The sequence below is a fragment of the Penaeus chinensis genome, chromosome 41, assembly GCF_019202785.1.
Source record: "Penaeus chinensis breed Huanghai No. 1 chromosome 41, ASM1920278v2, whole genome shotgun sequence".
Taxonomy (NCBI): Eukaryota; Metazoa; Arthropoda; class Malacostraca; order Decapoda; family Penaeidae; genus Penaeus; species Penaeus chinensis.
In genome coordinates, this window is record NC_061859.1 from 25,140,077 (window position 1) to 25,152,576 (window position 12,500).

The window sequence follows — 12,500 nt, forward strand, 5'->3', positions numbered from 1 at the left end:
TGAGAAGTGAGGACACATGGGGATGGATAAGGAAAGGCTATTTGAAGAAGGAAACGGAGGGTTTGATTTTTGCAGTGCAGGAGCAAGCCCTCAGAACCAACTGGATAAAAAAGAATATTGATGGCCAAGATGTTTCTGAAAAGTGTAGAATGTGTGGGGAAAGGGACGAATCTATTGCACACCTGATAGCAGAATGCAAAAAACTTGTTCAGAGAGAATATAAGCAGAGACATGATAGCATTGCCAGAATTGTACATTTAGAACTATGCCAGAAGTTTGAGTTAGTAGGAGAAGTTAAGTAGTACAACCACAGACCTGAAAGTGTTATGGAGAATGACAGGGTAAACATTTTATGGGATTTTAACATCCAAACAGATCATGTCATTCAACACAGAAGGCCTGACATAGTGGTTGTGTACAGGGATGAAAGGAAATGTCAGATAATAGATATTGCTGTGCCTGGGGACAAAAGGGTGAAGTTCAAAGAGCAGGAAAAGATTGATAACTACAGTGAATTGAGGCGTGAGATGAAAAAGATCTGGAATATGGCTCAGGTTGTAGTTGTCCCGGTCGTAGTCGGAGCCCTAGGAGTAACATCTAAAAAGTTGAATGACTGGCTGAACAAACTGGAATTGCAAAGTAGCACAGAGCTTTTGCAGAAAGCAGCTCTGCTGGGGACTGCAAGGATTGTTAGGCACGTCTTAGAGACCTAAGGTTGCTGGGTGCAACTTGCTCTCTAGGAAATAAACCGGAATTCACCACCTAAACCGAGATACCAATCACATAATGATGATAATAATAATTATAATGATAATAGAATAATAATAATAATAATAATAATAATAATAATAATTATAATAATAATAATAATAATAATAATAATAATAATAATAATGATAATAATAATGATAATCATAATAATAATGATGTTGATGATGATAATCATAACAATTACAATAATAATGATAAAAAAAAAAAATAATAATAATGATAATAATAATAATAATGGTAGTAATAATAATATTGATAATAACAATAATGATAATAATAATAATAATAATAATAATAATAATAATAATAATAATAATAATAATAGTAATAACAATAATAATAATAGTAATAATGATAATAATAATAATAATAATAATAATAATAATAATAATAATGGTTGTAATAATAATATTGATAATAATAATAATAATAATAATAATAATAATAATAATGATAACAACAATAATAATAATGATAATAATAATAACGAGGATTATAATAATAATAATAATAATAATGATAATAATAAGAATAAGAATATGAATAATAATAACAATAATATGATAATAATAATGGTCAGCATAAGGATAAGGAAGTAGAAGAAGAGGAGGAGGAGGAGGAGGAAGAATACAGTTTCCCTTGTTTCGTCCGTCTGTCTATTCGCCAGAAATCATACTCCCTGTAGAGAAAGAAGTCGCTTCATTTTAATAGAAGCGTTTAGCTTGAAGACGAATTCATTATGAGAGCAACGATAAAGTCGCTTCACTTTGATATAAAACCTGATGATAATAAATACCATGAATATAAAAGAATGCACACACTTTAGATTATTATATTACGAATCTACTGGAATCATCATCAGTCTCATCATTACAGTAATTCGTTAGCATCACTAGTCTTATTATCGTTGTTACTGCTATCGCTGTTGTCATCTTTGATATCGCCTTGAGAAGTCAATCGCAGGTATCATAGGGGAAGTCACCGCCGTAGTCACATGTGTAAGTGCGCGGTTGATTAGGAAGGGCATCCAATCAGGCAGCGTTGACACTGCCATATAACCTCTCAAGAGCGAATTGAGAGAGGCCTATGTCCAGCGGTGGAATGAACGGCTCTATAAAAAAAATATATATATATATAATATATATATATAAATATATATATACACATAGATATGTGTATTTATGAATATATGCTTATCATATATATATATATATGATATTTATATATGTATATCATTTATGATATATGATATATGTATATATTATATGTATAGCTATTGCATATATCATATATATTACATATATACATATATACTACATATATTATATACACTATTTTTGTAACATATATTACATGTATATATTAATATATGATATACATGTTACATCTATCATATTACACGTATATATGCAAACATTTACAACGCTTGCATCTATCTCCCCCAAAGCCTCCGTGTTCGCTCCCCCCTGTTCGCAGACGGCGTTTTGTGCGTTGTGTTCGCTCGCTCGTCTTCGCTGTCTGTGGCGAGCCTTGTTGTTGTTGACGAAATTTGACAAGAGGGAGCAAAATATTGGGATTTATTGAAAGTGTAGGTGAGGATTGGTGGTAATTCGTGTGTTTTGAAGTTTATAACAACTTTAAGAAGGGAGTGGTTGATAAATGATGGTTATTTTGTGGTTTGTGTTTAGGAATAGATAGGAAAAGGAGAATATTGTATTTGTTTATCAGTTCATGACCAGAAGCCATTAGTTGTCAGAGAAACACTATATTAAGATCAATGCAATCAGAAGAGGAAGGATTTTGTTTGATTTTCGTGTTTGGAGATCATTGGTCTTGGCTCAGCTCGGGTTTGTGTAATAGGAAAAAAATGGGTTCAAAGTATCAGGTAATTTTACATTAAACAGACATTTTTTCCGATAAATAGTATTGTAAGTATTTATTATGGGGATCATGTTGATTTCATTGCACTGTCAACTCCATCTGCTGATTATTATGAAAGCCATGTTTTTCAAAAATAATGATAATACCCCACTGTGGCTTTCACTTGTTGTTTTTTCATAATCTAATAACTTTTTCTCGTCTACTTAACCCCCTGCATCTGGGCTTCGCTGTTCATTCAGCCTAGGGTTAATGATACCGAGAGGGACCCACAGAGATTGAGGGAAATGGACACTGCCATCTTATAGAGCATTAAAAATAGAGTAGGAACCAATCCAGGTAAATCTGCAGCAGCCTCATATTTACAAAATAATAATGAAAATAGCCTCTGCATAAGCACTATTTTTTTTTTTTTTTTTTATTTTACATTTTCTATATTTGTCATTTGATATGCTGTATCCAGATGGTCTTAGACTATTTTCCCAGACTGGAAATTCAAGAAATGCATGCAATATACCCACTGAGTCCAATCCCTCTCCAAGAGTTTTTGTGCACACATGGCAAGTCATACCTGCCATGCTGGCCTTCAGTGAAATTCTCATGATCGTATGTTACCGTCCCCCTCGGCCTCAGTCAAACTTTTCCTTGACAGCATGTTCTTGTCACCCGCCACACAGCCAAATTTTCTCATGATGTGATGGCCACCTCATCCAGATCCAAAGGGTTAATTATGACCTGTGATGACTGGCCTACTGCCTCAAGGCCGGCCCAAGTCATAACTGCAGCCTCGTGTTTTGTTTCCCATAAAAGCCAACAAAACTCCCCTGAATATATTTAGCGATATGGTATTTGAACTAGTTCCTTAGTTTGTGATAAAGTGCAAAGGAAGTCTACAGACTCTGATATAGACAAGATAAATATATACATGTGGTGGAGATTTGTTGCCCTTTGACAGAGCACCAAAAGGCATGGATGCCTTTGTGATCAGCAAGGAGGTTTAGTAAGTGACAAAAATCAGGGTGCTTTTTTCCAGATGTGCAATGAGGGACAAAGGTTGCAGCTTTCATGCCGATGTTGCCAGACCCATGAAGACAATATACTTGAGGTTTATGGCATAAAATGCATTTTTATGGTCATTAATTTATGTAGACCCTCAGTAAATACTGTTTTGTAATGATATTTGTTTCTTGTTATTCACATTATGAAATTGATATTGATAATGATATTGATAATAGTAATAATATTCGACAGATGTTGTCCTCACTTTGGCTGTGTAGGAAGAAGGGTTGTGACTTTTGTTCATCATTATAATGTGCCAGCATCAGCAAGTGCTTTTTAGCTTCCATTTTTTGTACTAAGCTATTTCAAACATACCTCTTACAAGTGGAACAATTCAGCTCAAAATGGGATAGAAGGGAATATGCAATAATAAGAACTGCATTACAATAACTACTGTAAAAAGAACAGGACAGTAGTTCACTACTAATTTAAACTTAGTTTAGATGTGTCCACAAGTGTTCAGCCACCAAGGAGTCAAGTAGGCCCGTGTGATCATGCCTGATTCCCCCATTTCTTGAATTTATAGGAAATGTTTTTTTAAGTTCAGCTTTATTGGTAATTTACTGATGAGTATCTTCATAGAGCAGGATATATATTTAATATATTTGGATTTTATCTTCATCCGAAATGCATTCCAATAGAGATAGAATCAAAGCATGTCAAATATTCCTCTTGTTTTGTGAAGATATTCATTCTTACTCATAGCTTTTCTGTGATTGTCATAATGGACACCATTCTATATAATCTATTGTATCCTAAAAACAAATAATTGATCTAACATAACTTATCCAGAGATTATAATTTTTTCTACAAGGATAGGCTTAATGTGATTACCAGATGATGCAGGCATTGTCCCTTTATCTTAAGCACAACTGTTCTGTTGTGCTACATAGCAAATGCATAAATAAAGTATGATATGACTGAATCTAGTTAGTCACAGGCTTTACCTGAGGAAATATAGAGCCTGTACACTATTTTCAACCATTCCATTGAAAGAGTATGATACTATACAAAATGAGTGTGCAAATCTAGCCAATTATGGGAAAGTAATGATATTTTATTCCCTATTTGCAGTGTAATTTAGCAGTTATTTTCCTTTTAAGTTATAATTTTATGTCATGTACTAATTGTTTTTTCCTCTTTTTCTGTTTCAGATTGAATTTCAAAATCAGCCATGGCTGAAGACAGGGAGATCTTGCGTGAAGTGTGGGATGGCAGAGTTGCTGTTTGCGTGCAGCTTGCAAGTGAAGATTGCAACACACTGAGCGCCCCAGACCCTTACTACCTCATGGTACCAAGACTATCCTACTTCCCTCTAGTTACAGATAAGGTAAATTTAGGCTGAGGTTTGTATTATAATTGAAGATTTATATTCTTACAATGGGAGCATATAGTCACCTGTACCTTTTTTTTATGTTTTTGTGTGGATATTAGACTTTTTCATCTCACTCAATTTATTGTATAAATGTATCACATGTAGGGTATCTTATGAGATACATGTTGCATTTTGTTCAGTCAATTCATTGTTAGCAAATTTAACTCATGTAATGTATTCCTGTCACAGGTACGAAAACATTTTCTCCGCTTCATCACAACAGAACTTAATGATGCTGAGATGTGGTTGGAATCCGATGGCACTCCTTTGAAATGGTAAAAATTATATTGTTATATCAGTAATAGTGAACCATTGTTGAACCTTTAATTCAATATAATTAAGTTTTCCTAAAAGATATGTACACATATATTCACCACAGTTGATAAGAAACTGATAATATTGGAATGTTTTGTACTATAAAACACATCTCTTCCCAGGCATTATCCTGTTGGTGTTTTGTTTGACCTTCATTGTGGTGGCGCTTCCCTACCTTGGAACCTCACAGCCCACTTCTCCCACTTCCCAGAGCAGGAGCTCATCAAGTGCTCTTCCAGGTCAGTGGTTCTTCAAAGAAAACTAGATGCAACTCAAACCAGTGACAGTACCAATACCAGTAGTGTACTTCTATTGTTTAGGATTACAACACTGTAACAGTATAACTTTTCTACTTAATTTTTAACTGTTCAAAGAAAAATATAAGAATGATATATGACACAGATGTATAACAGCTTGCAGTTAGCCTGTTGGATCCGTGTGTCACACTGCATGTGTGTATACCTAAGTCTGGGCTTCCTTGAGTGGCAACTCTTCTGGGTGTGTGGCTTGTAACCCAGTCCACATGAAGACAGCCCTCTTCAAGGTTGAGGGCTGGTAAATGTCATCCTTGTGGACTGGTGGAAATCTTGCAGGACTATGTAAAAGGAGCCCCTTCCTGAAGGCTCACTAGTTCAGTCTCACTCCAAGTATAGTTCAGTCTCACTCCAAATACTTTGTGCATTCATGACAAGACATCTCCTTCGCCCAATGCTCGGCAATATTTTCCCATAATGAGATATTCCTGGCATCTACTCTCCAGCCCCTTTTTTATTTTTTCTTTCTTTCTTTTTTCCCTTTATCTTTTATCTTATTTGTTCCCTGTTCCCTTTTTTTTTTTTTTTTTTTTTTTTTCATTACAATAATTCTATGTCACTTGGATCTGATGGGTTAATATAATGATAATTCTTAAATTGTCATTAAATGCTGATGCTTTCACTAATTTTAATGATCATCTTAGCCACAAAATCAAGCTACATTTCGTGTTGACCAACCACTACAATAGGAGGAAGTTTATACGTGTTTATATAAGAATTATATGATTAATCCAAGGGATTTTTCATGCATGTTGGGGAGGATTCTGGGTTATCATGAACATTCTAAATAAAGATAGGGAAAAAAAGCTTCAGCTGCTTTTTTGAACTGGGCTCAAATTTTCATCCTCTTTCTCCTTCTTCTCTTTGTATCCCTCTTTTCCTTCTCCTTTTCCTGCTTCTCCATCTTCTCTTTCTTCTCCTCCTCCTCTTCCTCCTCCTCCTCCTCCTCCTCCTCCTCCTCTTCCTCCTCCTCCTCCTCCTCCTCCTCATTCTCCTCATTCTCCCTTCTCCTCCTCTCTCTTTCTTTTTCTCCTCCCTCCTCCTCATTCTCTTCCTCTCACTCTTTCTCTTCCTCATCTACCTCCTCCTCCTTCATCATCTCCTCTTTGACTTCCTTCTCTTTCTTCTCTTTTGACTTCTTCTTCTTATTCCCCTCCTCCTCTTCCTCCTCCTCCTCCTCCTCCTCCTCCTCCTCCTCCTTCTCCTCCTTCTCCTTCTCCTTCTCCTTCTTCTCCTCCTCCTCTCTTCTCCTCCTCCTCTCCTCCTCCTCCTCTTCCTCCTCTCCTCCTCTTCTCCTTCCTCCTTCTCCTTCTCCTCTCCTCCTCCTCCTCCTCCTCCTCCTCCTCTCCTCCTCCTCCTCCTCCTCCTTAACTCATCCTCTTCCAGCACCTCATCTTCCTTGCCTTCTTCACCCCCCCTCTTTAGAAATAAATACATTCACTCAGCCACATAATGTTCTTATCCCTCTTTTTCCAGAGAGGTTGTAGAGTCCCATTTCCTTTCATCCTTAAAAGAAGCTGATGGTCTGAAGCACAGAGGGCAGATCATTACCAATATGCAAAGCAAGGATCACAAGCAACTATGGATGGGACTTTGTAATGGTAAGCAGTAAGACCAATCTCTTTTTCTCAGTATATGATTTTCTACTTTTGTATAAGTTATGTTTCTTTTTTATCATTGCCCTCCTCAGCCTCTTATTGATATATATTTTAGTGTTTCACCTTATTAGTCATTCTAATATTTTTGAAGACTTTAAAGTCAGTAAAATGTAAGTCCGTGTGTGTACCTTTCAGATAAGTTTGATCAATTTTGGGCCATTAATCGGAAGCTTATGGATAGTACCCCAGAGGAAGGCTTTAAACACATTCCCTTCCGTCTGCACTCGCCCTGCCAGCCCCCAATTCAGAGGCTTATCAGACCTCTCTCAGATGACGGAAGGAAGGTGACATTGGGTGACCTCCTGCAAGAGTTTTTGCCTGATTCCAATAATGAAGGTGAGAGCAGGAGGTTACATATGCTTTTTTCATTTTGTTATCTTCATTTCTTCAGTTTTAGACCCTCACTATGGATTTTTTTTTTTTATAGATAGGCAGTAAAATGTTCCTTGTAATTAAAATCATAGTGCACAAAACATGTTATCCAATATTTTCTAGGTTTTTGTAATTTAAATTAATAATACCCTCATTATTTAATGAGATATATCTATACAGAATTTTTTAAAAAGAACAGAAATGAGTTTCATACCTGTTCACCATAATAATTCTTTAACATACTTTGTTTTATCTCAAAGATATTTATGTGTGAAGTATATATCAACATCTATCCTCATAAGCAACTACTGTTTTCTGCAATGAAATTTAATTTTTCCAATATACATAATTTTCAGTTCAGAGGCTGATTTGAAATGACATTGATTAAATAAAGATGGGTGCTTGTTACTTTTATTTTTATATTAAGCATGTAATCCTTTTCCAGGAGACCGCATAGTGATCCAGGGGATTGAGGCCCCACGAGAGACTCCATTACAGTGGCTTAGTGAACATCTCAGTCACCCAGATAATTTTCTTCATATTTGTTATGTCCCTACTCAGATGTCATGACCAGTGTACTTCAGTCACATAGCTTCAGGATGTACACTTTTTAGCATATTTGCTTCATTGACAGTATGTTGAGGATTACAAGTGAATGTTACAAGTTTTCTTTGCGTAATGCATAAGAAAAACCTGTTGTGTATGATCTTGCAGAAAATGTTTTGTGAGCTGTCTTTATTAAAGTTGCCATCCATAAAGCAATTCAAATGACTGGAATGGTATTGCATCTGTTGTTCTGTTACCATTCTAGCTTGTAGAAAGTGTCTGTAACATGACTCTCCCTCTACAATTTGTGTAAACTCAGCATATTTCATTGCAGGTGAATGTTTTACCATGCATTTCATGCTTAGTTTGTAAAAGCATATATAAAATTGTATGCATGTGTTTTTTGGGTATAAATGTTTTTGCTTGTGTTGATGAATATCTGTGTTAGAGAAAGAAAGATAAAAAGCTATATAAGTGAATGAAAGCATAACTCATCTCTGTGTTTGCACTGTAAGCAGTGCAAGTTAATTCTTTTCTCTCTTTATTTATAACTTTTCTTGTTATAAAATCAATGTGAAATGTGCTAAGCATTCCCAGGGAATGCTTTTGTTCACATCATTATTTTATCTTATTGAAATACTGACACTTCTCTGCTTATTTACATTTACATGTTTTATATATGAAAATTTCTGAAGTGTTCTTATTTGTTTTTTGTAAAACATTTCCAGTAGAATCTACATAGAATATTTATCCATTACCCATCAAATTATCATAGGGTTTTTCAAGTTACTAAAAATTAAACAACTTAAAAATGTTCCCAATTTCCAGTTGAATTAAATGTTTTAGAGAAAATACATATGCAACTACATTGAATAATAGTATTTTATGTCCATCAAGAAGATTGGTATTTTTGCCATACGAGGTTAGTGTAAAAGTATATTATGATGATATTGAATGGGCATAAAAAAGTCTTTTTGAAAATTACATAAAATCAGATTTTTCAATTTTGATTCTACATTTTGTTTATTTAAAGTATTGAGCCCATATTTGTTTATCTGAATTTGAAATTTAATTTTGTATAATAGATTAAGTGTCCAACTACAAAAATCTGTGTTATAAATAACATGACAGATGGCTGATTTTTTAAGTTTTTATCTTGTTTAATTGTAAAAGAATTCAGAAAAAGTCCTATTGTACACCAGCATGGGTTTCCCTTCTGCTCTTCTCTTTACAACAGGAACAAGTCATTATTAAGATGTGATATATTTATGTACAGAATATGATTAATATTATATCCAAGACCAAGGCTGTGTTTGATCTCCTTCATTATATTGCATGATTCAGGCCATCTGGAACCTATCTATAATCTGTAGGTTTTATGCATTTATAATCTACTAAACTAGGAGTCACTATTATTTGACCTGAAAATTAATTATTGGTTGGCTGCATGATTATAGCTGAGTGATATTGTTGTATTAAATACATTTACCATTTACAGTTTGTATTTATACATAGGTTTTGATTTGATATTTTCCAAAGAAATGTGTTGTAAGTTGAGTGCAATGGTAGTTGTTAATTACCTTTTGAAACATAATACAAACCTGTTGCTGATATACAGATAGACAGTTGTGAAAAAATAAGCAGGTAATAAACCAGACTTTCATAATTTGTTTAAGTTTATTATAATCCAAAAGATCATCAGTTTTCAGTATCATAATTTTATATATAAGTATCAATGAGATGCTTTACCCTCACAAAAGTTTCTAAAATATATATTCATATCCCATATGTATAGGGATGGTAAATGTCTTCAAGGCTTCTAAGACACAACACAAAACCATTTAGATTTTAGGTTGAATGTAAAGTCTATAATTCTTATTTCTAAAATTTTATAGACGTTCCATATGATGTTTCAATAGAATCAAAGGAAAGAATAAGATCTGTCATTATGAGCAGAAGCCAAGCATAGTGCAATGAATAAGATTAATTTACATGAAGTGATTTAATATTACTTGAACTAAAGAGGGAATGTGTACCATGTTGAAAAGAAACACAAGTTTTCATAGATTTTTTATTTTTGTCTTCTGTCTTTCTTTTAACTTTTGTGTATTCATTTTTTAAAACAGAGTTCGTTGATGGAAACAAATTGTTCATTAACCTTGCTCACCTATAATAGTTTTATAACACTACCCAGTATATACATCAGGGGGAATATTGTAAAACGAATATGTACAAAAATCAGCTCACGCTCCTTAAAATCAATCACACTTTTTACAGTATATTGTTTCAAGTGCACATTACATATTATTTTAGTATAGAGGGAATTGTTTTTTTTACCACTTACAATGCCATCCCAAAGAGTACCCTTTCGTTCCCAAGGTTCATTATCACAACATGTGGAAAATTCTATATCTGGAATCTGAACTACAATCGAGAATGGAATTATAAAAGTTCATATGACTGTAAGTTCCCTATATTATTACAGATGTGTGTTGTACTGGAATAATTTCCCTGATATACAGATTTTTATATAGATTTTTTTTTTTTTTTCTGAAAATCTCAGGACAGAATTACTGAATAAAAGGCTGGATTCAAGATTTTAATGCACATGTTTCTCTACAAGTCTTATTACTCTACATTACAATACACTAAATTATATTATTGACTGTTTATTGATTTTCATTTGTATTTTGTGATTTTGAGAGTAAAGCTTACTGTGCAACAATCTTAGAGCTTTTAATATTAAATCTATTAACTCAACTGGGTTTATTATAAGTCTCCAACCAGAAAGCAGATTTCATTATCAAAACTCACTTTTATATTGTTATAAACACTCACCAGCTCACAAAAAGCTAAGCAAATAAACACAATACAGATAACCAGAAAAAGCATATTGCAGAGCTGAGAAAAGAATTATCACAGCCATTTTCCTTGCACATTAAACATTTTCTGTTTCTCTATACACAGTATATAGATTGGTTATGTCCAGACTGAACATCCTAAAATGTGATGTGTTAACATGGATGTTGATGTGGTGTTTCATGTATTTTGTTTATCTAGTTGCCTATTTTATTATCTAGTGACACAGGAGTCATTCTTTGTTGGATCTGCAGGTGGAAATGTCGATCTGAGATTTGCCATTTTATCACCTAGAGACATTATTATTTTTGAAATTAGATAAACAGACTAGATCAGTGTGCAATCTTGCATTGGTTCTTATGTGTCAAGGACTTCAGGAACGAATTTAGCTAAGGTAGTCATGTGATGATAATTCCTATATCTATATATCTGTAGTTATTCATCTTTATGCATATCCTATAAATAAATAAATAATATACATATACATGTGTATTTGTCTGTGTGTGTGTGTGTGTGTGTGTTGTGTGTTTGTGTGTTTTATGGGTGTTTCGCTCTATATGAGATACTCATGTGCTCATTTATTTATAAATCATGTTCATATACATATATTGCGTATAACAAGACGGGATAAGAAATCTATTTGACATTTGTGTTTCCGGTTCTACCAAAGTAGTTACTACCATCTGAGATATCTTCGGAAACTAGTAACAATACTATCAATAAAGTTAGACCTCAGTCTTTGAGAAGGCCTATCCAGTTAGCAAACGCTTTGCATTTTAGGACCACCTCTTCCTGCACTAAGTTGAAAGACATCGCAAGGACGGCAAGGCCAAGCACCAGGTAGATGGACCCGGTGACCAACTTGATCTGCGCTTCCTGCGTCTCGTAGCCCAGCGACTTGCCCGGGACGAAGTCGCCGAAGCCGATGGTGGAGAGGGTGATGAAGCAGAAGTAGCAGGCGTCTAGCATGGACCATCCCTCCAGCCATACGAACAGCAGGGAGCCGATGCCCAGGTACGAGGCAACAAAGCCCAGCACGATGGGGATGGGCACGCGGTTTTCCGCATCCGACGTGTCGGGCGGAATGGGGCGGTAGTTCAGCCCCAACATATCGCCGTCGACCGCCTGGCCCGAGATGGGATCCGTAAAGACGGTCGTAACGTCGGTGCGCACTTGCCCGAAGCCTCCCTTGTTCATGAGTGCCATCTTGCGCACGATCTTGCTCTGCTCGAGAAGGGCGTCCCCGGAGAGCGTATTGTATACCACGAGAGTCTTTCCCGGGGACCGCGGCGGCCTCTCCACGACGCGGGGATAAGGAGGCTCGTCGAGGTCCATCCCGCCGGACAGTGTGGC

General features: G+C 35.2%; 2 protein-coding genes across 3 annotated transcripts in view; one reads left to right on the forward strand and one right to left on the reverse strand.

The window, feature by feature from the left end:
- Nucleotides 1–2,270: 2,270 nt before the first annotated feature.
- Nucleotides 2,271–9,593, forward strand: LOC125047653 (autophagy protein 5-like). 2 transcript variants are annotated; one of them, XM_047645984.1, is made up of 7 exons: nucleotides 2,271–2,363; nucleotides 4,863–5,038; nucleotides 5,273–5,358; nucleotides 5,521–5,637; nucleotides 7,189–7,313; nucleotides 7,506–7,706; nucleotides 8,188–9,593. In XM_047645984.1, the coding sequence occupies exons 2-7, from the start codon at nucleotides 4,883–4,885 to the stop codon at nucleotides 8,310–8,312; spliced, it is 810 nt and encodes a 269-aa protein (XP_047501940.1). In that variant the 5' UTR covers nucleotides 2,271–2,363; nucleotides 4,863–4,882; the 3' UTR covers nucleotides 8,313–9,593. The 2 variants fall into 2 exon arrangements, with proteins under 2 accessions (XP_047501940.1, XP_047501941.1); XM_047645985.1 differs by having other exon boundaries at nucleotides 2,275–2,359.
- A 752-nt stretch (nucleotides 9,594–10,345) lies between these two features.
- Nucleotides 10,346–12,500, reverse strand: part of LOC125047586 — a 3,069-nt gene continuing 914 nt past the window's right edge. Inside the window, exon 2 of the mRNA XM_047645865.1 lies at nucleotides 10,346–12,500. This exon is cut by the window's right edge and continues 640 nt beyond it. Coding sequence (XP_047501821.1) covers nucleotides 11,880–12,500 — 621 coding nt within the window. The 3' untranslated portion in view covers nucleotides 10,346–11,879.